At 55.4% G+C, this 27802-nt stretch overlaps 2 protein-coding genes across 3 annotated transcripts; one reads left to right on the top strand and one right to left on the bottom strand.

Moving 5' to 3' along the window:
* Positions 1-25892, top strand: MAPK8IP1 (mitogen-activated protein kinase 8 interacting protein 1). The gene is made up of 12 exons (XM_032691457.1): positions 1-124; positions 7766-7871; positions 15508-15741; positions 19469-19550; positions 20103-20975; positions 21626-21701; positions 22137-22309; positions 22600-22709; positions 22848-22967; positions 23994-24064; positions 24344-24442; positions 24870-25892. Exons 1-12 carry the CDS (start codon positions 39-41, stop codon positions 24940-24942), a joined length of 2103 nt encoding a protein of 700 aa, XP_032547348.1. The 5' UTR covers positions 1-38; the 3' UTR covers positions 24943-25892.
* On the bottom strand, positions 25143-26726 carry C6H11orf94 (chromosome 6 C11orf94 homolog). Of its 2 annotated transcripts, none has more exons than XM_032691468.1 (4): positions 26648-26726; positions 26362-26435; positions 26076-26247; positions 25143-25370 (listed from the first exon to the last, which is right to left on the bottom strand). In XM_032691468.1, the coding sequence occupies exons 1-3, from the start codon at positions 26713-26715 to the stop codon at positions 26111-26113; spliced, it is 279 nt and encodes a 92-aa protein (XP_032547359.1). In that variant the 5' UTR covers positions 26716-26726; the 3' UTR covers positions 25143-25370; positions 26076-26110. The 2 variants fall into 2 exon arrangements, with proteins under 2 accessions (XP_032547359.1, XP_032547360.1); XM_032691469.1 differs by having other exon boundaries at positions 26598-26674.
* Between the last annotated feature and the right edge of the window lie 1076 nt (positions 26727-27802).

Below are 27802 nucleotides of genomic sequence, written 5' to 3'. Positions count from 1 at the left end.
TCTTGCCCGCCCTCCGCCTGCATGGAGAGAGCCACAGAATGGCGGAGCGAGAGAAAGGAGCCGCATCCCCGCCCGCCTCCTCCCCCTTCCTGGGGCTGCACCTCGCCTCGCCCCCCAATTTCAGGTACTGGCCGCCCTCCCCACCCCAGACCCCCGCGGGCTGTCCCTGCCCCCTGCTCAGGGCAGCGCTCCCCATCTGCTGCAGCCCCCCCGCCCGCATCGCCGCGCCGGGCCCCCGCCTCCTCCAGTGCTTCTGCCCCCTCCCCGAGCATCCCCTCGACCCCCCACCCCAACCATCCCTTCTTTTCCCCACCCCAGCCACCGCTGAACCCCCACCGCAGACATCACCCCAGCACCTCCATGGCTGCTTAGCCCACCCACCTAAGCCATGTTGGCCCTCACCCCATACATGCACCACTGCAGCTCCCCAGCCCCCTGCTTGCCCTCGTGTCCCCTCCACACTCCATCCCCCGGCCCCCTTACCTATCTCCTCTTCAAACACCTCTTCATCTCTCTCCCCACCCCCAGGAAAGCCGTTTTCTAGCCCTTTCCTGGAAATCCCAGATGCTCCTGCTTCCTTCCCACCCCTGTGAAACAGGAACTCCAAGTGAGACGGTGGGAGAGTGCCAGAATTGATCCTCTTAGTAATACCAAGTGTTCCCATCGATTTGGGATGCAGGGGGCTCTGTCTCCTCTGAAACCCAACGAGGCTTGTCACGGGGACTTCCAATGCCATGGGCCAGGCCAGGGATGGCTGGGGGCTTTCAAGCCTCTGGTGCCTTCTGAGGGCAGCTCGGGGGCAGGGATGTACTGGGCAGGTGAGGGAGCTCTGCCTCTGTCCACAGGTGCAGTGCCCGATGTTGTTTGCTTGCCATCGGGGGAGGCTCCCTGCTCCTGACAGCCATGCCATTGTCAGCCATTGCTCTCTGCTTGCCTCTGCCACCCAGGGGTGCTGTGGGCGAGCTGTCAGGGAGCCTGCTGAGAAGGGGAGACTGGTACTGGCAGCTTTGTGTGCTGAGATTCTGGGGAGGAAAGGAGAGGCTGGTCCACACTTGGGGCCACAGCTAAACTCATGCCTACCGCTGGCAGGCCCAGGCCCTGAAGCTGGGGGCCCCATGGGTCCCTGCGAGGAAGCAGGCAGGTGCAGATGAGCTATGGTGGTGTTCAGGCAATTTACCCTTACAGGGCTCTGCTCCCAGACCCCCTTTACTAATGGCTCCAGGGCTTTGGCAGCTGCCTCCTATTGCAGTGCTGCCTGCGAGAGCTATTGCAATATGGCTGGTATACCCTGCAAACCCAGCTATTAAATGCTGCCTCTGGAAACATCCACCATGGAGAAGGGGCTTGGCCACTGAGCTGGGGGCTGGAGGCTGAGCTGCCAAGCAGTACTGGGCCTACTACCCGGCACTGTCCTGGATGTACTGGCTGTACCCTGGGCACCCTCCCACTCCCCAGCAACCAGCAATGCCCTGGGAGGGAGAACAAGGTGCTGCTACTTGCTGTGCCTCAGACCTTTGAAAAAGGAGCCCAGTGTGCTGCCAGCCTGCCCTTGGGACGAACTGACCTCCGTGAAGGAAGCTGTGCACCTGAGAGGAAAACTGGGGAATCAAGGCAGGAGTGCGAAATCTTCTCTGGGCACAGAGCTCAGGGTGTGAGACTTGAAGTGGAAGAAGATGCGATGATGTCTCTGAGCCTGGGGCAAGGTCTGGCAGACCAGAGGCGATGTTGTGGCAGGGAGCGTCATGTGAGAAGAGAGCCATGCTAGTGAAACATTTACAAGCAACATTTACATGTCACAGCTTGGGTTGTGCCTGTCCCAGGTCCTGCATCCCTACAGCAGGGCTCAGTGAGGGGCTGTCCCCCCCAGATGAGCTGGACCCAGAAACAATGAGTGCGACTGAGGGTGAAGGCCCAGTCTGTGGCTGGCAGTGAGGTCTTGAGTGAGCCCTGCACTCTACCCCTGCTTGCTGCCTGCAGGACAAGGTGTTTCAGATTTCTGTCTTCTGGTACCTACACCTGCTCTCTCAGTTCCCCGAGTGGTGACATACTGGCACAAGCATTAGGTGATCAGTTGGCTTGAATTGAGAGAGGATTTGATCCTGGCCAGCAAGCAGCCTGATGGCCTGAAGCTCTGAAGAGGAGAGGCATGGTGGTCTGGCAGGTCTTCATTGACAGGGATGGTTTGGTGTTATCTGAGAAGAATTGGGAGGAGAAGGATAGTGAGGTGAGCCCTCCTTTAGCCAGGAAGACCTCCAGAGGGGGCCACTCACTGTGACAAGAACAACAGCATTTCAGAAGGCTGCAAAAAGAAGTTATTCTTATCCAGCCTCCTTGTTGTCCTTAAGCCTCACAAAACCTTGCAGTGGGGGCTATGTCCATTGGAGCGTCTCAATGTCTTTCTCTAGGACACCAGTTTGCAGCTCCTCACCCTGCCACGAAGCTTTGCCATTGCTTTGGGCCAGGCTTTCCTGTGAGGAGCTCTGGAGGCTCTCTGGGATTGGGGGTCCCTCTACCCAGCATAAGAGGGGCAGGGACAACTTGCACAAGTGGGGTGCAGCTGGATACAGGGCCCCACAGCACTCACAATGCTGCCTGCCCCACTGCCTCCAAGAGTGTGGCTCTGATGTAGCTGGAAGGGGTCAGGGACTGATCTCCTCTGCCTTCTTTAGGTTTCTCTGATAAAAGAAAAGGGCATCCACTTAGCTGCTGGATAGGAAGGCTCCTGAGGAAAGAAGCCCTTAGGGAGTTATTTGCATAGGTCAGGAGAGAGTGGGAACTACCCCACTCCTCAGGGAGCCCTGTGGGAAATCATAGCCCTTTGCAAGGGAGGTCTCCAGGGGAAGTTCATCTCCTTGGGAATTTCAAAGAAGCACCTTTAGGTTGAGGCAAAAATCAATCCTAGCACTATGGTTTGTTTTATGTGTTGGACATGCTCATCTGGAGCTGTCAGAAGAGCCTGTTTGGAGGCAATGAATGAGCTGGGCATCAGAAGGAGCGTACCTGTTGTCTTGTGAGGGGAGACAAAAGGGCTGCCTTCCCCTGATGGAGAGAGAGAGGTACCTTTCCTTGGTTTGAATAAGAGTCCCTGTGGTTCTTGTGATGGAAGAAAAAACACGGGGCCATCCAAAAGTAGGATAGTACTATTTTTCCATTGGTGCTGGTTACAGGACTTCCACACAGTGCTGCCTGACAGCAGACTATCAGAGCAAAGCACAGACAGCCAGGCTTTTTCAAGCCTCCAGCTCCATCATATCATGTTGCCCTGGCCATCCCTGTGTGAGAAATCCCATGCAGCAGCGGTGGGGTGGGGAGGCAATATTCTAAGTCCTCTTTTCCCTGTCAAGGCACAGAGTCAAGGGAGGCACAGCAGCCAGGCTTGATTATAAGGCTATTACTAGCACTATGATCAAGCTGCTCCTGCCACAGGCAGGTAACACTTGCTTCTGCTCGTGCACCCATGTGTGCACTCTTGCTCACAGTTCCCAGGTATCCTGAGTTTATCAGTTCTCATGCATACAGCAAGGCTCCATCCTCTCAGCACATGCTTCAGGAAAGCACCCGTAACCTCTGCAGGGGTAAGGCTCTTCCACCCCCATAGATGGGGATAACCTCCCATATACCTGTGATTCCATGGCCGCTGGTGACGAAGTTGGTCAAAATACACATGTGGGTCCTGCTCAGAATTTTACTACCAGTGATGGAGCTGAGGAGTCAGAGCTGTTTCATTTTGCTAGTATTTTTAGCCTCTTTGAGAAGCAAAAGAGAAAGGCAGGGGTATTTCCAGCACAGGGATGAGGGGCGGGTAACGGAGAACCTTCCTTGTATCTCCTAGGAAGAAGTCCCAGAGCATCCATGTGAGAGGAGCAAGAGGCGAAAGTAATACAGAGATAAGAGATTTCTTTGTTCATTGCATTAAGTGATAAGATTTCAAGCAGATGAGGTGCCTCCAGGCAAAGCTGATAGGGAAGATGGAGTCATGGGTGCTGTTCCTGTGGGGCTGAGAGACAATGAACACAGTATCAGGAGTGACATTCACCAGTGGCATGGCACTGGTGGGGAAAGAGCTAGCAATAAGTTAGCTCAGCAGAGCACTCCAGGCCACCCTGTGAGCTGGGCTCCTGTGGACATCACTCCCCTTAATCTGGCCAGGAGTGAAGCCAGGTCCCAAGCAGCTGGTGGGAGATGCACCCATCACTTGAAGCTTCTGGAGTGGGTGGCGGTGAGAGGCAGAAGAGCAGTGCTGTGATGGGTGGCAGGGGGGTGCCTCCCCCCTATGTGTCAGAGTGGGGTATTTGCAGCCGGTGGGGAGGGTGTGCCCTATCCAAATCTCAAAATCACAGTGGGTGCCTCTCCTAGAGCTCTGACTCCATCTTGATGGGGCAAGGAGTGAACAGCTCTCCAAAAAAGCTCATGGTCTGCAACATGCTGCTGGGCAGCAAGTGGGTCTGAGAGGTGTGGAGGTGATGGAGAATTATCTGAGGCCACTGTGTCAACAGTTTGGCAGCAACACCTGACAGCCCCTCCTGGGAAAGACCCCTGTAAGGGTTAAATGCATGCAGGTACCCCCAAAACACCAGGCAGGATTTAAGAGAATTTATTTCCAAAAGTCAAGAACACAACATCTCGGTACAAACTGCACAGGGCCTAAGGAAAATACACCTCCTCTTCTTCTCGGGCTTTTATCATCCCTGGCCCCCATGCTGTGGGGCCTTCAGACTTGTCTGCAAGAACTTCTCTTCTACCCGGAGAGTTAGCTTCTCTGGAACGGAGGAGGAGAAAACATGTAAAACTTTCTGAGAAAGATGCCTCTTGCTAGGCAGGAAAGCCTTCTTAAGTGGAATAAACCCTCATCTTCTCATCATAACTCTTTTGGAAGGGTCTTACACACTTATAACCCCTATATCCTTCAGCAGCAGAAGAGAGTTGGGAGCTGTCAGAGCAGCTCACCAGGTATTTCACTGGCTCTCAATGTGGGTTAGAGGCTGGGAAAGCTCAGGAATGGTTCTGCCTGAGGCAGGATTGGGTCTGGGGGTTAGATGGGGGCAGACAGAGAAGGAACAGTGCTGTCAGCACTGCTCTGCCGTGGCTGGGTTTGCCCCTCAGCGAAGGTGCTCCTCTTGCTTCCCTCAGCTCGGAAGTGCAGCTGGCCATGACGCTGGTCCCGCTGTGCTGGAAACGTTCTGGCCTTTGCGTCCATGAGTGGCCTCACTCTACCTGTTGAGAAGCCAGACAAACACTCCTGTCTCCCGTTGCTGGGTGGGGCAGCAATGCTGCAAGGGCAGGAGGAGGCGGGTGGTGCGGGTGTCTGTGACGGGGTAAGCAGATCCCCTGTGCCCATTGTGGGTGCTGGGGAGTGGGTGCTGGAGCAGGAGCAGGAGCCAGGCTGGCTGGCTGGCAGGCAGAGGCAGTCAGCATCCCCAGCAGAGTGCAGGGACTTGGCGCTGGCTCAGCTGGGGAGGTTATTTTTTTTTTTCCCCCTCCAGGACAGCTGATTCCATCTATTTTTAATGAGCTTCCCCAGGTTGCGCAGTGAGCTTACAGAGCAGCGCTGGCAGCCACAGACTGCGACGGGGCAGGCAGAGAGGCACTGGGCACCCAGGGCTCAGCTGTCATCTCCCTCACTCCTCCTCACAGCAGGCCTGGGGGTTTTTTTGGGGTAGGAGTGTGTCCCCCAGTGAAGGGGGGGGTCCTCCTCAATGCAGCTGCCTTTGAAAATGGAGTCAAGCACCGAGGAGGAGAGCTGGCTGGAAGACCAGTGGGAGAAATGGTAGGGGACTGGCTGGGCCTAAGGGAGGGGGGACTGTCCCGCGGGCATGCAGGGGGTGAGGAGCAGCCCCTTGTTCCTGGCACATCGATCTTCTCTGTATGCGATGGCCACAGGACAGGAGCAAACTTGGCATCCAGTCGAGCCCAAAGTTTTCCTGGCTGCACAGGGAACTGTGTGGCAGCCAGGTACCAGAGCGGCAAAGGTATCTGGCCACATCCTGCTGCACCCCAGCATCGGCAGGCAGGGCCAGTGCTGGGGACCTGTGCAGCGTCTCCCCATACCCGAGAGCTCGGACAGGGCTGCCTGTCCCCATCGCAGAGTGGGGGGCACTGCCAGCCCCTCATGCTGCTCCTGCAGAGCTAGGGAGCCCCTGCCAGCCCCTTGGCAATGTTGTGCCTCTTACCGGGACCCTGCAGTGCTCGCTGTGCTCCCACACCATGGTGGGTGGAGGCCCTGAGCATTAGCAATGGATGATGTCCCACCCGGGTGACCCTTGTAACCAGAGAAGAAATCAATTTGTGCTTTGAAGGCTCATCATGAACCTCCCGTTCCATGTTCCCTCCCTCCCATGGGCAGCAGGAGGACATGGGTGAGGGGGGGTCCAGTTGCCCCACCCTGTGCTGAAGGCTGTGTTTTTGCACTCCTGATCCATCTTGCAGGGGGTGCCTCCCTGGACATAGCTGTTCCCAGCTGTCTTCAACCCAGGAGGCCACTACTGGTGGGATCCTCAAAAATAGAGGGAAAATGCTGCTTCCTCCACAGGCTTCTCCTGCTCTTTTCTCTCTCCAGGGTTCTGGCACAAGGGAGGTGTTACCTCTCCATGGCACTGGCTTGGTGCCAGCGCAGGGGGGACCCCAAGGTGTGCAAGCAATGCTTAGAGTGAGGGTGGGAGCTCTATAGGTCACAAAATATCCTTCTCCTTCCTTCCTTGCTGCTAAGGGCCAAGCTAGAGAGGGATGATGGGCTTGGCATAGCCCTTTCACCTACGTATCTCCCAGCCAGAGAAGCTGGGAGCAAATGGAGATGGTGGCAAGCAAAGCAGTGCCCATGGCCACTCCAGACAAAACTGAAGGGGTTGAGTTGGTTGAGCAAGGACCTTTGAGCTGAGCTCTTTTATTTACCCCTATGGTAATGAACAAGTGAGAGGAGCATTGAGGTACTACCATGCTGAAATGTTTTAATGCACAGAAGCCAGGAGCACCTCACTGTCTCCCTGGGGTCGGTCAGCATGTTTTCAGTCTATAAAAGGATATCTCTCTAAATGTTTTGAAGGGGTGTAAAGACCTTGTGGGGCTGGCAGCCCTAAGGAACCCCTGAAGCCCTGCAGGTCAGCTCAGCAACAGCAGTATTCACAGGGATGCCTGTAATCACCCCAGAGAGTGATTTTGGTGCAGAGGGAAATGCTGTCCTTTCTTACTGCAGGCACCTGCGCTGGGACATCCCTCCCAGCTCCCTCTCAGGGGCTGGTCATGCCATGGCTGAGAGGTTTGCAGTGCTTACGAGTTCTGTGGGTCTTGATATGGTCATTTGGCCCAGAAAGGTCCATTCTGCAGATGTACCCAGTCAGGACTCCAAGCCCTTCCACTCCCTGTAACCCTGACCTTTCCCCTGTTGGGTGTCTGTGCCCAGCTAGGACAATCCCAGGGGCTCCCTGGGACAGCAGGAGCAGAATGAACCTCCTGGGATAGGGCTGGCTGTGCTGTCTGTCCCATGCTCTCCCTGCAAGTCCCTGCTGTCTTTGGTCAGGCAGCGACTGGTTTGGGGCACGTTTCTCCTGCCTCCCCACAGCCATGGAACATGGAACATGCAGCCACTCGACAGGGATGGATCTACCACCTCTGGAAGGAGTCGCCTTTCCAGTCTTTCTTCCCAGTAGAGACTGGGAGAGCCTCTCCTGGTGTGGCAGTGCTGCTCCCAGCCCAAAGGCAGCCTAGTGCCCTGCACCCTCCTGCCCACCACCAGCACAGTGGGTGACCGTGCCATCTCCACTCCCTCCAGGCTCACCCACGACATCAGCCTTGAGGAGTTTGAGGATGAAGACCTCTCCGAGATCACTGATGAGTGTGGAATCAGCCTGCACTGCAAGGAGAGCCTGGCCACCCGGGTAAGTGTGATGGGGATGGGGAGGGGTGGGGGATGGACAGAATGTGCCAGTTGGGTTGGCAGGACCATCAGCCTCATGCAGGACCACCAGGTCCCCAGGCCAGCAATGCTTCCTTAAGGTGTCCATTTCCACGAGCCCAATCCCCTCTGCTCAGCAGTGCCCTCTCCTCACTGCAGCACAGCACAGACCCTTTCTGAGCCAGCCTAACCCAAGGGACAAAAAAGCATCTCAAAGCTGGTGCCTTTTGGTTCCCATTGTGCTGGAGGGGTTTGAGTTTGTTCCTCAGGGACGAGCCTAATTATTTGGGTGCAACTGAGGACATGTTCCCCATTTGAGAGGAATGACCAGTGAGCACCTGGCACCTGATGAGCATCCCCAGGAATCAAGGACATGTGCAAGGTGGCACCAAGGGTTCTGAACAGCTGTGTCTCCTGTCCCCACATGCATCCCTGGACCTGGAGATGCAGCTGAGCTGACATGGTGAAAACCATCCTCTGCTCACTCAGGGTGTTCTTTCTGGCTGGCTAGTTGCCTTTAGCTAGAGCTATTCTCAGGTCTTCAGGAGACAGGAGACCTGGAGGCTGATGAAAAAGGGATGAAGGACGTGGCTCTAACCCCAGCAGGCAGCAGGTGGAATAAAGATGGGTGCTGTGAAACCCGTGCAGATGCTGCAAGTGGGGGTCCCATCCATCCTAAAAGAACCCTATGTTGATGGGGTTCACAACACTATTTGAACTTCCCTAGAAGGCCATGGGGGCAGAAACATGGAGATAAACTGATAATTACATTGGATTTGGAAATATGCAGTATGTCAAAGGAAAAGCTGCTGCCTGAATATTCTCACACCATTCAAGGAATCACACACGCTACCTGAAACTATTAACTGCTGGGACCAAGCCCCTTCACAGCGGGCAGCTCCAGTGAGCTGACAAGTGCCCTTTTCGACCCCTCAGTCACCACATACTCACTTCAGGCCCATTCCTTCTTCTTCAGGTGCAACCCTAGGTTTCCCATAGCAGAGTCCCAGGCATTGGTTTTATAAAAATAAATAGTTTAGTGGTACAGCAGCAGGTCAGCTTGAGCTGTGTGTTTCTGGAGAGGGACATTGAACAAAGAAATTTCCAGGCAATTATACCCTTACGACTCATGCACCCACCCCTCATGTGTTCTCCACATGCCTCTTGGTCCAATGGTGATTTTTTTGCCTGGGGTCTTCTGATACCTTACCGGGTTCTTTCTCCATGTCTGTGCAGGCAGGCCATTTACTGTTCTTGTCATGTGGAGTCACAACTTCTGCTGACAGCTGAAGTCTTTTTGTCTTCTGGTTTGCACTTCTGGTGCACCTGCTCACTGGAAGAGCATGGGGAACTAAAAAAAGCCCTATACTTAGGATAAACATTACTCAGCAACAATCACAGCATCAGTGTGTTATCAATACTCTTCTCATATTAAAGACAAAACACAGCACTGTACCAGCTACTAGGAAAATTATGAAGAGAATCAACTTGGTTCCAGCCGAAAACATCTCTAGGTATAAGCTCACAGCTTGTGTCTCAAGGCTTCGGCAGATTCAGCTACTGATGTTAAGCAAGTAAAGCCAAGCAAACAACATACTAAATCACACGATATTATAAATCTGTGTATCACATTCTAACTCATTCTACTTAAAACTTACTTTTTTAAGCTAACAACTAATGTCTCTTAACACAGAGACTCTGCATTTTGTCAATGTGTTTCATGCTAACGGATGCAAATGCTGAAGGAACAACCAAATGGTTTGAGAATCATGCTGTCCCTCAGAGGAAATGTTTCCTCTGCTAAAGTAATGAAGACCCAGTGAGGAGGGGAAAGGCAGACCAATTTGTCGCAGATTTAAAATTAGAAAGTGAATTTGTGGTGTTGGGAATCCCTCACTGCAGGCAGGATGATACAGGCAGACCTCATCCCCAGGAGGTGAAGGTTTCCTGCTGTGCTCCCTGGCCTAATTTGTTACCTTTCCAGCAGAAACTTGGCTGCTCCCAGAGATGGGGCTGCTCCTCCACATCTCTGCTCCAGTTGCAACCTCCTCCTTCTCCATGATATTATGGCCAGGCTTCCCTGGGACAGCCTGGGCTCATGGGCTGTGTATGCTGAAGGAAGGAGGCAATAATGCTTGAGGCAAAACCAAAGACAAACCATGGGTGTCCATGAGGGCATGGCCACATCGAGAGCCAGTCATGAGATCCTCCTGCCTGAAATAGGTGAGGTAGGCAGAGGTTGTGCATGTGTTGCTGGGCACTTCCCATTACCCATTCCAGTTCCCCACTGCTGATAGCACCACTGGTCTCAGAGCAGAAATTTTTATTTCTCTACAGGCTGCCAGCCCTTGGCTGAAGTTTGGCAGGAAGGGTAAGGGGCAGGGGGGGACTTGTAGCTCAGCTGCTGCAGCTCTTCCTTGAGGGGAGGAAAACTAATCTGTTTCACCCATTTAAAACAGTTTACTGAGGAGTTTCTGCAATCCTGTGCTGCGATACGGAGACCTGGCCCTCAGTAGAGGGTTTGCTCGGGCTCTGGCTGCAAGCCCCATGCCTTCCCTGGGGCCAGCTCAAAGCTGCTTCGTACAAGTGTCTGGATGCACTTAGAGTCTGCTGGGGTGGGAGGGGGATGCGAGGCTGCTCTAGGGGAAGCAATGAGTTATTCATAAACACAGCAAAGGAAGAAGCTTACCATGCTGAGGAAAAAATGCCTGCTAAAAATATGTCCAAATGGTTTATATGGGACACGGAGGATTGCCCAAGGAGCAGAACTGAAAGTGGTGACAACAATGGCAGTGAGAGAGGCTTTTCAATCCTAAATGTTGAAGGCGAGAGCCAGGGAGCTTTCCAACCTGATTGCCATCCAGAGAGACCTCGGGGCGACAGGGTTGCAGGATCTGCCTGATGAAAACATCAGGCCCAGAGGGAGCAGCTTGGCCGGGTCTGCATGCAGTGAGGGAGCCAGCAAATCAGTAATGACCCACGGCTGACATCAGCCAGCTAATTGCATCACGTGGGAATGGGGATGACTGGCTTGGCAAGTCAGCCCAATGCTGGGACCAGGGCTTGAGGGCAGCCATGCTGATGCCCTGCCTGTGGCGAGCGCCCGGTGCCGCAGAGCATCTGTGGTACTTAGGATGGAGTGCTGGCCCTGGTCTGCACTGCCCTGCACTGCCAGGCACCTGGTGAAAGCCTGGCAATGGAGCAAGTGATGTGGGGTGAAAGCAAGCTAATGGCTCACTGGATCACACCAGAGCAGAGAGCGATGGGGAAGGGGGAAACAGGCTCTGGGAACCACAGGGAACCATGGGGCTGGAGGCATCCAGCCACTCCTAACTTCTCGACCCAACAGTGTCTCTGGAGAGATGGGCAGGCACATTAACCCAGTGGCAGGTAGGAAAGCACTGAGAAGGAGTGAGGAGACAAGCCCTGCCCAAGGGCTGTGAAGGTGACTGGGGACAATCAGTGACCCTGGTGAGGTGGGGGGTCTGGGCAGAGATGTTTGATGGCAAAACCCTGTGGCAGGAACAGGCAGGTGGTACAGAGGTGTACACCCAAACAGAGGTGGGGTTTGGGGATTTTTGGTCCCAGAATACCAAAGATGACTTCATTATGGGCTATTTTAGTATCTCTTCAGAAATAGTGTCTTAGACACACAGAAACTGCAAGGAGGCGTAGACTGATGTTTGTGCAAAAGGGAACTACCCACTGATGAGGACCACACCTCGTGGACAGGAGACCATGCACTAAGAATGAGGAATAATCCCAAGTATGGCTGAAAAGAGCCTTAATTTCAACAAGAAGTCCTAGGTGAATGAAAAGTGAAGAGGAGAGGGCTTTTTGGAGGAGCAGAGCTGCCTTTGCGCTGTTGAATGCCAGGGCAGGAGGCCAGCTGGGGAGGAGCAGGGACCTCTAGGATGAGGGATACCACATCTGCCTAGCCAATGGCAGCAGTAGGGTGTGTTGAGAGGGATGGTTGCAACAAAAGCACCAGACCTTTGCCTGGGGTTTGGCCTTGTTTTGGTGACTTGGAAATCCAGGGTGACAAACCCTGGCTTCAGCAAGATGAATCCCAGCAAACAGACAAGCAGAGGCTAATAAATGCGTGGTGCCTCATTTGTATTCCAGGAATTGTGGAAAAAGGTTAATACAGGAATGAAAAAAATGCCCAAACAAGCAAACAAACAAAAAAGAAAAAGAAAAGGAAAAAATTATGAAACATCTTTCTTGGAAATACCTGAGAGCACAAGAACAAGTGTCCAAAGGGAAAAGAGCTGATACAGGGCCGTGCTGAGCCTTTGAGGTCTGCATGAAAAGGCCTGAACCAGCCATGTATCTTCATACAGTTATGTGGAGATTAAAAACAAAACATTCTGGTTTTTCAGCATAATAAGACTGCTGGAAATGCCGGGGGCTTTCTCTTGATGTTCAGCATCACTGATTCAAGTGTGTCACTAACAGCAGCCACTCCCAGCAGGCCAGTGGGACCCACTGCAAAGGGGGAAGTGGCTGCCATGAGCCTGCAACCTGCTGATCTAGGGACCAGCGGGGAGCCAGATGCATGGGCTGGGAGCAAAGGATGCAGCAGCAAGGCGGCTGCTTACTCCAGGCAGCTTTTCAGAGGCTGTCCCATGAAGCTGTCCCTGTGATCCATGGCCAGCTGTGGCTGTGCCAGGCTGGGGGCAGAGAGGTTTCTCCTGGCACTTTGAGGAGCAAAGTAGTCACAGGTGGTGGTAGGGAAAGGGGCCACAGTTGTCCCCTCTGCCCAGCAAGTCATCTTCGCTTCCTCATGCTCACAAAATGCTTTTTCCAGCTGAAGATTTTGTCACTCCTCCTCTGACAGCTAAGGCTGCAGGAGTGGGGGAGCATGGAAGAGCCTTTGATCACTCAAGCAACATCTTGTGTATCACCCCACTCCTCTTGCAAGAGACTTTCATTCCTAGGGAAGCAAGCAGCTTTGCAGGGTTGGCAGCAGCTCCCATGCAGGTGATTCCCCTAGCTAGACTGGTGCTCCCAGCACCTCTCAATTGCACCAGGGTTCATGCTGCTCCAGCCCCCTGGGGCCACAGCATTGGGACCATCAGAGAGGCCAATTGCTGGACACTGGGATATTTTGCCGTTGGGATGGCACCATGCAGGTAGGAGGTAGCATCAGCAGGAGCACACCAGCATCACATCTGTCCTAGAGATGGATCTGTAAGGAAGCATGAGCATCCCTGTGACTGCACTGGGGTCCAGGTGTGCATCTTGTATTCATCCCGCTGCAAGATTTGGGCATTGGTACTGCTCTCCCAGACTCCTTAATCTCTCCCACAGGGTGAAGAGACTTTGGGAAAACACTTTGCTGATTCATCTGTGCTGAGGCATGAACATGCTCAAGCTGACCTTAGGTGGCATTAACTTGTTCCTAGAGAGCTTCCAAGGTAGCATGTTCCGGCAGGGCAGTCTCTTTGCAGTTAGAAAGGCTTCCCAACATCTAGTCCCTTCTCTGGCTTTGCAGATCACTGCAGAGTTCACTGAGATGGTAAGGTGATGGATTGTTGTGTGGTTCCAAAAATCACTTTGTTGAGCTACAGACCATTAACAAATACCTGCAGTGGTGTAGTTTCCTCCTAGCTTTTGAAACTGGAGTGCTGCATCCATTCTAGGCTGTCCTTTTCTTCAGAATGGGTACTGATTTGCTTTTCTGCATCCTTCTGGGACTTTCCCTTCTCTGTGTGTTTTCTGAGTGATTGCTACAGCTATAGGATTACTGAGGCAGCATCATTAGCAGTCTAGGTTGAACACCACCAGCTGAGTCCAATATACCTACCTTGTCTAGGTATAATCTATTCAGCTGGAATTTCCCTCCAGTTCTTTTCCCATGCCTCAGTTTCCTTGTTAAAATCCATGTGATTTATCACAGAAAACTGGTGCCATAGAAACACAGAACTTGTGTTATGATCTCTAACTCTCAAAACAAGAGATTTAAACATTTAAAGCCTCAAGAGGGCAAGTATTGGTGGCAGTGCTCCTCCAGGTGCTCACCCAGTACCTCCAGGACTGCAACAAGGACACTGGGGTGAAATGGCCACCGTGAGACGGTTCATACTGTGTCTGCAGCAGGCAGAGCCCTGTCTGTGCTGGCTTTTGTCTGACAGTTTAGGAGCTGGTAGCAACAAGAGCTCTTGAAGGGGCTACCAGAGCTGTTAAGTCTGTTTCTTCTCCCATGGCTCAAGGGGCGCCCCCCATGCAGCTGGAGACACGGATACCATTGGCTGCAAAAACCATCCTTCCCCACCTCTGCCCGCTGATGAGCTTTCCAGTTGCCAGAAACAGCTGATAACAGAGGGAATTCAACTCGCTGATGCCAAATTGCCACCTTTATTGCTGGCTGAAGCAACCTGTGCATGTGCAAGCTCCAGTTAATGCAAGGAAGGACGCTTGGGAAGGAAACCACTGACCTTTAAACATGTGCAGCTGTGGGAGGACATTGGTGCCTCTTTGCCCAGCAACACAGCTACAAGGTGTGTGGTGGCTCAGCACTGGGGCCCAGCCCAGGTGGCACAATGAGGCACCTGCTCCTCACAGCCCTCGCAGGCCATGGTGGCCACCCTGCTCCTAGAGGGCACAAGGGGATAGAGTGGAGCTGTCCTGAGCCAGAGCACAGCCACCACTAGCAAGTGACTGGAGAGCCCGCTCATCAGGCATCCCTTCTGCATAGTTTTGGGTCCCAATATGTGTAAATGCAGGGTGGGTGAGAGAAGGCTTGTTCTATGTGGGTAAGACAAGGGGAATGGAATTCCTGGTCCCAGCTGCCTGGTGGGCATTACAGGGAAGAAGGAGCCTGATCCTCTCAGAGGTGTGCAGTGAAAATTTCAACCCCAGAGAAAAAAGGTAGTATTCGTAGTAGTAGTAGTGTAGCACATGGCACCAGTATACAATGCAATGGTGTGTTCTCTGTCTGTGAGGATATTCAGGTGTGATGGGTAAGACCCCAGGTAACTTGCTCCAGGCAGGGGTTGATCCAAACTTCCAATAAGAATTATCACATGCTTGTATAAGTCCCAGCTGTCAGGACAGGAACCGAGAAAGGGCACAGTCTGCCTTGGATGGGAGAATCATAGTGCAGCCCAGGCTTGAAAGGACCTCAAAAGGTCACCTGGCCAAACCTTGTATGAGAAAGGGAGCCTGGGTGAGGCTATCCAGCACCCTGTCCAATGGTGTCTTGGAAACCTCCAGCGACAGGGATTCTACCACTTCCCCAGGGAGGTTGTTCTGTTGAATGGTTGTTCTCACTGTAAAATTGTCCTTATTGTGTTGAATGAAACCTGGGTGTGCACGTTTGTGCACATCGTGGTTAAGTGACGGCTGCACGTACCTACAGACAGGCAACAGCCGGGGATGAGGTGCCGCGGGGGTGCAGGCAGCAGGAGGGCGCTGCCTGCGCCTGGAGGCGGGGAGGGGGCGCGGGGCTCCCCGGCCTCGGGAATAACATCGCTGCCCCTTTAAAAGGCAGCGGCCGCGGGTGCCGATGCGGCGGCCCCGGCGCCGGCCCCCCTTCCCGGCCCCGGCAGGAGGCGCGGCGGCCGAGGCCCGGCCCGCCCGCCCCGTGGTCTGATCGCGGGCGCTAATCCCGGCAGGGCCATGTGAGCCGGGCGGGCGGCGGGGCCCGGGCGGCGGGCGGCGGCGAGGCCAGCCGGCTGCAAGCCGAGATGCTCCAGCTCGACCTCATCGACGCGGCGGGGGACGCGCCGGCCGAGGAGCAGACGGCGCCCGAGCCGCTGCCGAAGGACCCCCCGGCCGGGACCACCGACGTCTACAGGCCGAAGCGACCCACAACCCTCAACCTCTTCCCGCAGGTGCCTCGCAGCCAGGTAAGGCGGGGATGGGGGACGAACGGGTGGAGGGGTGCGGGGGAGTAGGAGGGATGCTCCCGCCGTCCGCCGGGGTCTTTTGTCTCGGAGGGAGGGACGGAGGGAGAGGGGGATGGAAGGAGATGGCGGGGCTCGGCCGGGCTCGGCTGGAAGGGTGGCGGGGAGAGGTTCCGCCGCCCGTCTCCGCGATGCTCGGCGGAGCGGCCGCCCCCGCAAGCCGGGAGTTCCTTCTAATCGCCGCCTGCGTCCCCGAGCCGGGCACAGCGCAGGTTCGGCCCCGCTGCAGAGCCAGAGGGAGCAGTCTATGGGCCCGGGGGTCCCGGGAGCCTGATCACGCCCTGCCGGGCCGCCCCCGCACACCGCCGAGCATCCCGGCACTGAGCTCAGCGGGTGTGGTTGGGCGGGCTTAGGGCCCGGTAGGTCCTTTTCCATCCCTGCTGCCGAGATGGAGAGGAAATAGGCAAGGAATCGTGTCGGGACTGAGCTGTGCCCCCAACAGGGCCCATATGTCCTGGCAGAGAGCCGTGGGGCAGAGGCAGGGTGGGAGCTGGGAAGGGCCCCCGTGGGATGGGATGGAGAGCAAACGAGGCATGGCGTATGGAACGCGTGAATGAGCCATCGCAGGACGGGGCACCCCGCCACGGGCTGGCACCAACAGCTGGCCAGGATCCAGCACCCTGGGGTTGGGGCAGCGCCAGCCCCAGGGCAGGACGGTGCCACCGGCTGCCCCAAGCCTGACAATGGGAACTTGATGGCCTCTTCTCCTGAGCAGCAGTGCCTGGCAAGAGAAGCATTCATGTCAGCGCCCAGTGCAAAATTTGAGAGACAGAAAAGCAACGCTTAAAATGGTGGCCAGGAGGACAAGGGGGTTCTGTTGTCTCGCTCGTGCTTAGATTTTGTATGAGATGATGGATGATTTACCCAAGACTGCCTATCCCCACAGCCATGGTATTGCTATCACCCCTGGGGTGGGCAGTGTTTCGGTTCCCCACATGCTGACCCGCTGAACAGTGGCCGGAGTCCCTTTGCCCTGTCCCTCCTGCAGACTTCACGAACCCACGCAAAGTATGCGACGTGCAGGGCTATTTTTGCCACCCTCCTGCGTTCAGCTCTGCCTTCTGCCAAGTAGGAGGATTTTCATCGTGGTGACGTTCAGCCAAGGAGCATGAAGCGAGAGGCAGGTGTCCCTGTGTGTGACAGATGGGGAGTAGACGGAGCTGGGTGTCACCAGCCCTAGCACCAGCAGCTGATGCCAGCTCACTGCCTGAGGCCGCGGGTGAGAGGAGGAGGAAGAAGGCAGAGAGCCAAGGATGGGCGCCCACAGGCAGCTGGCACCGGGGACAAAGGCTGCAGGGCTGGGGAGGTGGGGGAGCCCCAGTGAGCATAATGGACAAGGGGAAAGCAGCAGCCTTGTCCCACTCTATGCAGGACCCTGAGGAGCAGGTGGCACATGGCAGCCACAGTCAGCTGGAGGGGTGGGGAACAGCAGGGCCCCCTCAGTCGGTCCCAAACAGTGTCCAGGGGTGGCAGCAGACCAGTGGGGAGGGAGGAGGGATTGGGGTGGAAGGAGCTGCAGAGATAGTAGGCTGGGGAGGGGGAGCTGATGATCGCTTCGCAAGGGGATGGTAGAGGCTGTGGGGCTCACTGAGAGCCACGGGCACAGCTGAGCTGAGGACATGGGGAATGGGAGAAAGAGTCTTTGCTGCAGCTGGCAACAGGAGCCTGGAGCCAGCGGGAGTGGGTGTACAGGACTGGGGCATGGCTGACCAGGGAGGACAGTGCTTTTGGTAGCATCTAGTGAGAGGTTGGCTGTAAGGTGCTTGGAGTTGCTGTTCTGGATGCCTACCTCTAGCCAGAGGCAGTTTTTCCCTGCCCCCAAGGAGAGGAGAGGGCGCAGGGTATTCCTTGGCAGTTACCCTGAAATCTGCTTCCACTTTTGTGAGACCCTCCTGCACCCTCTTGGCCTACCCAGCTCCCTCCTCCCGCTGGTGGTCAGAAGAGGGACTATAGCCATGCGCCCAGTCAGGGCACCAGGCACTTTGTCTGACAGGGTGTTCACAAAGCAGGGCATCATCCCACCCTTTGCTCCAGCTTCTCCTTGTGGGGCCAAGATCCAGCCTAGTGATATCACAGTTGTTGCTGAGCTCTCTGTGATCATCATCCCAGACAGGTGGCCTGGAAATGGTGAGAGAAATATCCCTAGCTTCCCAAAGGGGAAGAAACAGTTGTTGGGACTGGCTAAGTTCATCCTCTAAGACCTTGAGAATGACTCTCTACTCTGGCTTGGCATTACAGACCCCAGAGTGCTGTGGGATGGGTGGGCTTGGTGGGATCTGCATGCTGCATTGCTGCCTCCTGTCCCACTGTAGGCAGCCAGGCTGGCTTGTGTGTGCTGACCCCGTGGCACTTTGCACGCAGAGGCTGTCACTGTGACAGCTTGCCTGGCCTGCATCCCAGCCCGTCGTCCCTGGGAAAGGCAAGCGGGGTGTGCTGTTATTTACCTTGGCACAGGAAGAACTCATGGAGGACACACTGGGAGGTCACTGAAGCCCTGTGGAGAGAGTCTCTCCACTCCCCACATGAAGGCAGGGGTCTGGCAGACATGGTTCAGCAGTGTGTGACATAATGGAATTTTGGGGCAAAGGCTTCCTTCATGTTGGTGGGGAAACAAAGTAAAGGATGCGGCAGCTCCTGCGCTGCTGGTAACAGCTGCGGGCTGGTGATAAGGCCATGAGAAAATCCAGGGAGTCCCAGTGGGGCTTAGTGCTTGAGCAAAAACTAACAACATGGAAAATGCCACTGCTGCAGCTGGGGTAGAAACACCCAGTGCCCCACAAGAGGGGCTGGGAATGTGTGACCAGGGAGAACTTGGGAATGGAGGAGAGGATGGAGGCTGGGGCTGCAGCAGATGGGATGTCACATCATTCTGAGGTGGGCAGGAAGGACTCGTCCCCAATCTGCAGGAGAGTCCTTATTAGAGGGGACTTGGTGGCTTATGGTCTCTGGGTCTCACAGTGAGGCTGGACACGTGTTCCATTGTGCACACACAGGTGTGCACATGCATGGCCGGCCACCCAGGGCTAGGCAGGCAGGGCACAGCACCTACAGAAACTCACCCAAGCACGGGGAGTACAGGTGGCCTGATTGTGCCCCTCCTCTTCAGCTGATCAGGATTGATGTCTGCTAGTGAACTGCATATATGTGTGTGTGTGAATGTAGGGATTTGTATACATACATACATATCTGTGTATACCTCTATATACAGCCAATATGGATGTCTTCAGTGGAAGACATTAGTCTATCTAGTAGCTGGCTCCCAGCTGGGCATCAGCACAATGCCTGGCCCTTGGGATTTCATTGTGGTGGTCTAAAGGTAAACAGGGCCAGCAGGATGGGAGCAAAACATCCAGGCAGGCTCGGGTCTCGACTCTTTGTCCTTTAACTGTCCAGCTGTGGGCTCTTGCAGCCGACTATCCCCAGTGTGGATGAATGCAGCCCAGCTGGCTCCTTGCCCAACTTGCTTTGGCCACCACACCAGCTCTCACAGCAGTTGCATGGTGAGATGTGGGGCTTGCAGGGGTTCTCCCTGGGCATCACGTGTCTCAGCATGCCCAGCTGAGAGGGGAGCTGAGCAATGTGCTGTGGACCCAGGGGGAGATGGGTGCCAGTGCCGTGCCACACAATGTTTACTGTTTGGGCTATAAGGCAGCTTTGTTCTTCTCCTCAGGACACTCTGAATAACAACTCTCTGGGGAAAAAGCACAGTTGGCAGGAGCGGGTGTCCCGGTCATCGTCCCCTCTGAAAACGGGTGAGTTCTCAGGCTGTTGGAGAGGGTCAGCTCCTTGCACCTTTTCATGGTGCTCAGGAGCCTGAGGCAAGTGGTACTGGAGGAGGTGGTTGGAAAAAACATCCCACATGAATACAGGGTGCATGTCCATCTTGAGTCTTGCTTTCTACAGTTCCCTGAAAGAAGGTTGTAGTGAGGAGGGTACCAGTCTCTTCTCCCAAGTAACAAGCAATAGGATAAGAGGAAATGGCCTCAAATTGCACCAGGGGAGGTTTAGATTGGATATTAGGAAAGATTTCATCACTGAAAGGTCAATTAAGCATTGGAACAGGCTCCCCGGGAAGTGGTGGAATCACTGTCCCTACAAGTGTTCGCAATCATGTAGATGTGATGCTTAGAGATATGGTTTAGTGGTGGACTTGACAGTGCTGGGTTAACAGTTGGGACTCAAGAATTAGAGGTCTTTTCCAACCTAAATGATTCTATGAGTCTGGGCAGCACCCCTGGACACCTTCCGTGATAGGGAGCATCACCCTCTGCAGGGCTGTCAGTGCTACTCTCCTCTCCCTACAGGTGAGCAGACCCCTCCCCATGACCACGTTTGCCTGAGTGATGAGGTCAATCACCAAAACAGCACAACCTCCACCAAAGACCGGGGTACATCCACGGAGAGCCCATGCCGGCGCACAGCAGCCACCCAGATGGCACCAGCCTGCGTTGCCTCGTCCCGGCTGCCTGAGAAGCATCAGGCCACCAGCCGGGCCCCACCACATGGTGCCAGCGTGGTGGTGGTGACGAGGGGCCCCGAGGCCCACCGGGACCGCATCCGCTACCAGACAGACGTGAGGCTGGAGGCCACAGAGGAGATCTACCTGACACCTGTGCAGAAGAATTCGGACCCCCTGGACACTGACAAGCCGTTCCTGTCTCAGTCCAGTGAGAACCGCATGTCCATCAGCTCTGACATTGACACCTCCAGCTGTTCAGCCCTGGCAGGGAAAACTAACCCCTCCATCAGTGAGGAGGACGAGGTGCTGGACTACATGTCCTCCCCTGACAAGACAAACCTGCCCAGGGCCTCTTGTGCTGGTGGGAGTGGTGGCTCCCGGCCAGGGCACAACCTTCAGAGAGCTTCAGTGAGTTCAGACACCAGTGCCCTCTCCTACGACTCTGTCAAATACACGCTGGTAGTGGATGAGAATGTGCAGCTGGAGCTGGTCAGCCTCAAGCAGTGCTACTCGGGCTACAGCGATGAGAGTGACTCGGCCACAGTCTATGACAACTGCATCTCCTCACCCTATGAGTCAGCCATCGGCGAGGAATACGAGGAGGATGCGCTAAAGCGCGACTCAGTCTGCCTCTCTGAGGACTCCACCCCTGAGGCGGACATCCACTTCTCCAAGAAGTTCCTCAATGTCTTCATGAGTGGACGGGCACGCTCCTCCAGTGAGTTCTGGACACCAGGGGAGATGGGCTGGTGGCTGCCTCCCTGGGCAGCCCTGCCCATCCCTGGTACAAGGCTGAGGACACACTCAGGAGGTGGGAAGCCACCAGCAGACATGAGCCCCAGCTCTACTTGTTGTGGCCTGTGGCTTTGTCCCTGGTGGTCTGCAAGGCTTGGGGGAGAGGGGCTTGGAAAAGCCTTATGAGCTTTAGGTTGGAGCGGTGGTAGGTGTTCCAGGCTGCTTATTTGGCTTGCCCAAGGTATGGCCATAGAGGGCTGAGGGGGAGGCTCCTGGTGTGGCTTGGAGGGAGCAGCCTCCTGGTGTGCTACCCTTGTCCCCAAGCCTAGGAGAGCACCAGGGCTGATGGCATGCCCTGGCAGGTAGGGCTTCTCGTGATATGGCTTGTCCCACACAGCAGATGACACCAGCTGTCACAACTATGTGAGTTGGTGCAGGGAGGTCATCTTGCCCACAGGGACTGATGAGCACCAATGTGGCAGCTCTAGCCATGCCTCCCTCTCCTGTGGCATTGTGTGGCTTTAGCTGAGCCATCCCGCAGGAGTTTCAGCAGCCTGCCCGGCCCATGTCCTTCCCCTGGCTGCAATGCTGAGCCCTCAATGCTGAGATGTCCTCCTCTGCCTTCATCTGCAGGTGCCGAGTCCTTCGGGTTGTTCTCCTGCATGATCAACGGGGAGGAGCAGGAGCAGACTCACCGCGCCGTCTTTAGGTGAGCTTGCAGGCACAGTGTCCCCAGCCTCTTGCAGGGGAAAGCTGGTGCTGCTTTCCCACCAAGGTGGGACTAGCACAAGCCCCAGTGTTTCCAGTGTGTTCCGTGGGGAACAAACCAGTGCCTGTAGCTCATGCCCTGCCAAGGAGCAACATTTGCCCATGCAGTGGGCAAGCCCTCCAGGGGCACTTGAGACCTCTGGGGAGCAGCATGGGAGGTTGCAGTAGGGGATACCCTTGCCTTAGGTGCCAGGATGCCGCCACCTTTTGAACCTAAACCTGCTCCAATGCTTTATTTAGCATCTCGGGTCTTGGTGGCTCATTACATCTATGAGGGTGCTGCCTGCCTGGGGTGGTGGTGGGTGCCCCGGCAGTGTGCATTTGAGAAGGCCACCAGCACTGTTTGCCGGCCAGCTGCTAGTGCCTCTCTACCCAGGTTTGTGCCTCGCCATGCGGATGAGCTGGAGCTGGAGGTGGATGATCCCTTGCTGGTGGAGGTGCAGGCGGAAGATTACTGGTATGAGGCCTACAACATGCGCACAGGTGATCGGGGTATTTTTCCTGCCTACTACGCTATTGAAGTCACCAAGGACCCAGACCATGTAACAGGTACCAAGCCTCTGCATGCAGTCTGCTCATGTCCCTATCTTGTTTTCACGTCCTCTCCACTGAGCAGTGGCTGGTGTTGAGCAGGGCTAGCAGGGGAGGACCAAGCTGGGCACCCAGCAGGGAGTGATGGGCAGCTTCTGCTGTGATGCTGGGTGTTGGTACCTAGTGTTGCAGGAAGCGTTCCCTGGGCAGGGAAACATGCAGGTGTTGGAAGTTGGAGAGGGGAGGTGGAGCTCAGCCCACACACCTGGTCATTAGAGATGATCCCTGCCATGTGCTCTCTCTTCCAGCTCTAGCCAAGAGCAGTGACTGGGTGGACCAGTTTCGGGTGAAGTTCCTTGGCTCGGTGCAGGTTCCCTATCACAAGGGCAATGACGTGCTCTGCGCGGCCATGCAGAAGGTAGTGTCCCACACCATCCTCGGGAGCAGGAGCGCCTGCTCCTTGTGGCAGCAGGGCAGAGCCTTAGTGGGGAAGGGAAGGGATGAGCCTTCAGCACTGCTCACAAGTCCGAGGGCTTTGTCTCTCTGTCTTCCTCAGATTGCCACCACGCGCCGCCTCACTGTGCACTTTAACCCACCCTCCAGCTGTGTCCTGGAGATCAGTGTGCGTGGGGTCAAGATTGCTGTGAAAGCTGATGACTCCAAGGAACACAGCAAGGTAGTGCCCTGCTCCCTGCTCCTCTCATCCCTTTCCTGATGGCTGCTCTGAGCTGGGTTGTGGCCCCTGTGCTATAGGTCATGTTTGCATATGAAAATTGAGGGTCTCCACCCCACATGTGAGGGTGTGAGAAACACCATCATCAGGGTTTTAGGCCCACCATCAGGGTCCCCCATGCTTCACAAGGTCCCAGCTCTGGGCAATACTGCCAGCTGATGCCCTTGCAGCTGCCAAGCACGTCGCTAGGATGCTGCAAGCTGAGCTGTACCCAGTAATCTGTCAGCTGCTTTTAAACCTTTCTGCTACTATTTTGAGTGGTGTCCTCCAGATCTGCCCTGTAATCTCTTTATCTGGCTAGGGCAGGCTGCTGATTACCATTCTGCATAAGTAGCCTAGTAAAGCTAGTTTAGATGCTGAGCAGAGGCAAGTGAGGGCTTTGCAGCAAGCTGTTGGGAAACCTCCCCTACAGCTGTGGGATAGGAGTAGTTCATGTCTCTGAGCGCTGTGACAGAGCTGGGCTGGGGCTTCTACCTCTTTCTAGATAAGTCTTGCCTGTATCTAGAGGATGCTATCAATTTAGTTGCACTTTAGACTTGTATAAATAAGTTTTAATTTCTGGTTGGGCCCCCTTGAATACCTAGGCTTGAATTACCTGTTTAGTTCTAAATTGTCCATTCACCTTCTATCTGCTGGTGTTTTGAGAGCCTGTTTAGCAAGGAAAAAGGGCCGTGTATGCTGGTGAACAGCAGCACTGACTCTAGCCTGAGTACAGTCTAACTCAGGGCCTCTAGGGAAACCCTGCAGGAGCTACTGGCAGTAGAGGCAGCTGGAGTGGGAGCCAGCAGGCCTGGAAAAGCTCTCTTTGTGCAGGTGCTTGGGGCAATCCTGAAACTGCTACTGACAGCAGCCCAGGATCAGGCTCCAATTAATTTCACTCCTCAGTCTCCAAGTGCACGTTTCCAGAGACCAGCTGCCCCATAGGGGCATGAGAGGGAAATTTTGACAGTTCTTCTTTCTCCCCCCCAGGTAAACAAGTGTAGCCATTTTTTCCAGCTGAAGAACATTTCCTTTTGTGGGTACCATCCAAAGAACAACAAGTGAGTAGCAAAGAAGCAGCGATGCAGAGGCTTTGCTGCCTTCCTGCTCACTGAGAGTAGCAAAGACTGGGCTAGGAAGGAAAGAGGAGGTTTCCTAGCACCTTTGGATGGGCATTACATCCCAGCTCTGGGCATGGGCTGTGGCATCTGGTGGCCACCAGGGGGAATTGGCTGCAGGTTCCAAACCCCTATGTCTAAGGGTGGGTACACCTCAGGGATGCTGGGGTACTATGCCTGCTGATCTGCTGGTTCAGTCACACCTGCTCTCTCTGCCCTCAGATATTTTGGGTTCATCACCAAGCACCCTGCTGACCACAGATTTGCCTGTCATGTCTTCGTCTCGGAGGAGTCCACGAAGCCACTGGCAGAATCTGTAGGGTGAGTCCTGGCTGGGCAGGGAAGGCTATTTCACAAAGGGCAGGAGGAACAAGGCAGCCAGGCTGAATTCCATCTCCCCATATGTGTGGGGCTTGGACCTGGCTGGCACCTCTTCTTTTGAATGAGAGGCTTGGGGTGAGAGCCAGGATTGACAGGGCTATGGGCATCATATTCCTGACAGCACTGGAACAAGTCCCAGTGCAGAGCTTTACAGGCAGATGTCTTAAAGTCATGCACTGTGCAGGGAATCAGAGCAAGGATGGAGACCCTGCAGCTCTGGGGACAAATGCAGGAGGGGCCAGGGACCAGGGGGCTAGAGGGTCAAACTGGCCACAGGGTAGGGTGTTAGGATGAGGATGGAAGTGGGTATCTGTAATTGCCTTGTGGGGAGGATGCTGCTCAGCTTTGCCTGGTGCTGTTGTTGCAGGAGGGCTTTTCAGCAATTCTACAAGGAGTATGTGGAGTACACGTGCCCCACGGAGGACATCTACCTGGAGTAGGGGCTGGCACAGGCACCTCCTGCACAGCCAGGGCTGCAGTCTCACCCCTTCCCCGTGTCGTGCATGGACAAGAGCTGCTTTGAGCCTGGAGGAGGAGCGGGCCCGGGCAGGGCTCCCCGGGGCACGGAGCACCGCCTCTTTTTGTGACTCCCCTTCCTCGGGCTGGGGGGATGGGAGGGGGGAGGGCTGGACAAATTGTGTTTATTGTACAAAATACTCTTAGTTTATTCTATTGGAGAAGCACCTGCTGGGTGCCCTGCTTGTGAGCGGTGGGAGGGGCAGTAGCGTGCTCCTGCCCTTTCCAGCTGCAGGCTGGGGTGACAGCATCTCCTCCTTGTGACCATGGCACAGCTTCCCATCACATCCATCTGGGGTGACTTTTAATTGCAGTGGCAGAGTCAATCTCTTGCAGTATGATGACACAGCAGCTACAGAAAACAAGACCCACATATTGGCTCCTGCTGGGAGATGGGATCACCTCCCTGCTGGGCTCTGGGGACATGGCTGCTGGGCAGGGATGGCAGAGGGAGCCCCAGTATCTCCTCTGCCAGAGCCAGAATGAGATGAGACAGCTTTCTCCTGCCTCCGTCCCCATCCCTTCCTTCTTGTATCCATGCCCTGGGGAGGGAGAAAAATGCCCCCATACCTCCCTGCAGTAACTATACCCTCGGGAGGGAAGCCTTTCTCTGCCCTTTTCCCCTCTCCCCCCAGCTGCAGGTGACAGAGGCAGGGGCAGGGCTGGAGCACCCCAGGGCAGTGGGGCTCAGCCCCTGCACAGAGCTGGGTGTCTGCCCAAAGCAGGGCAGGGAAGGGCTAAAGCCTGCAGGGAGCTGTGCAAAGCACCAGGGAGGTAGCAGAGCTTCCCAGTCCCTGCAGCAAGCGGTCTCTGTGCTTCAGCTGGATCTGCTGTGGTGGCAACAACTATTAAATATGATGGTTCATGGAACGGAGCTACTGTGCCGTTTGTGTCCCTCTTCAGTGGGTTTGGGCCCTGGCTCATTCCTTCCCTTGGGACCCCAAAAGAAGCTGGAGCTTCTTGGGTTTGGTCCAAGAGCCCTGGCTGCAATCCCTGGAGGCCAGAGATCATATGATGATCAGGAGGGACCTCTGGGGGTTATTGCTCCAGCCCTCACCTGTGGGGCTGTGGTGGGCACAGGGACACACTGGCTCACAGCTGGGCATCATCGTAGTACTCCAGCAAGTCGAGACCATCGCGCTTGCTTTTGCCAGCTCTGCGCAGCACCGCCGGCCGCTCCCGGGCCGCCCGGGTGGGGAAGCGTGGCTGCTTGGGTTTGATGCCATAATCTGTGGGCAGAGCAGAGCTGCTGGCCCAGCTGCACCTGGGATTAGGGACAACTGCCCACCTGGAGGGGTGAGTGCATGGAAAGGAGGTTCAGAGGGACAAAGAGAGCACTGTACCATCCACCAAGCCAAAGTGCTTCTGCGGAAGCTCCAAGGGAGCAGAGAAGTCCTCAGGGACTGAGTAGCTGACCCTACAGAGGAAAACGCAGGGGCAGGAGTGAGCTGAGGTCCTACAGCAGTTACACAGGCTGGCACAAGAGTTCCCATGTGCTGCGTCTCTTCCACCCAGCCTGGCCAGCTCTAAAGCTCTTAGTGCCACAAGTGTCAGACCCACGTCAGGAGCCCTGGGGTACCTCTGCAGGTACCAGGGCTTGAAGGAGTAGGAGGAGGGAAATGCCATCACCTCTGGTGCACAGGCTGTGGGAGGGCAGCCCCCAGCAGCAGGGCGAGCAGCAGAAGCCAGTGCAGCATGGTGCACACTGACAAGTTCCACCAGTTCTGCAGTGAGGTCACAGAGGAGCCACCCCAGTTGCCCAGGACTCCCACGGGGGGGGGGGGGCAGGGGATACAGTCCCTCTCAGGTGCTCCTGCTACCCCTTCCTACCTCCTCACCTTCAGGTCCTGGGCTGCCTTTGCCTAGTCCTGCCTGGGCCCCACCACCTGCTCAGATTCCTCCCTGTGCTGGTGCATGTCTCTGTGCAGCCACAGCTCCAGGGCTGTTTCTGTCCCTCACCACCTGCCTTTGCCTCCCTCTCAACCACTCCAAAAACAGACTCTTGCATCTCATCTCAGTATCACCTTGTCCCTCCCCAGGAGTGACCCCCACCAACAGTTCACAGACTTTGCAGTCTTCAGCATCTTCCTCTGCTAAAATCCCCAGCAAAGGGAGCATGGTCCCTTGCTCATGGCTTTTCCATGCTACCATTGCCACGTTGCAGGGCCTTGTCAGCTGAGGTGGCAACACAGTCCCACCCCCCCACATACACTGGCAAAGTCCTGTGGTCCCCAACTGTGGTGGCCCATTAGGGATGTGCATGTGGAACTACATCCCCAATTTCGTGTGCTGAGGCAACAAGGCTGTGATCCCTGCAGCCTCAGAATCCCTCAGGCATGGTTCAGGTAGAAATGCTCCTGACACCCACTTGGGGCACACACACACCTGGCAATTTCCAGCTTCCAAGCACTGCACAGGGAGCTGTCTGTGGGGCAGTCCAGTGCCACCAGCTGACTACCCCTTTTTCCCTGCCTAGGGAGTCTCCACAGTAGCTCACTGCACAGGCTGGTGCCTCAATTGTCCCCCAGTTAGCAGAGGAGATACAGGCCTCTCTTGGGCCCTTTATTAATATGGAACAGCAGTATTTGCTGCATTAATCACTTCTCTGCCCTTGGCCAAGCCCCTGAGCACTGGCTGGCAGCCATTCTGCAAAAGCTTCTAGCATATATTAGGTGCCAGGAAAGCAGCCTGCACACTGCAGCTCTGTGTACCACCAGGGGAACCCCAGGAATCTGGGGACTGAACCAGGCATCAGGAGTTATGGAGGCTACAGTCACCAGCTGA

Source organism: Chiroxiphia lanceolata, chromosome 6, assembly GCF_009829145.1.
Source record: "Chiroxiphia lanceolata isolate bChiLan1 chromosome 6, bChiLan1.pri, whole genome shotgun sequence".
In the NCBI taxonomy this organism is placed as follows: domain Eukaryota; kingdom Metazoa; phylum Chordata; class Aves; order Passeriformes; family Pipridae; genus Chiroxiphia; species Chiroxiphia lanceolata.
Note: the sequence above shows the minus strand (reverse complement) of the source record. Positions and strands in the feature narration are given on the sequence as shown.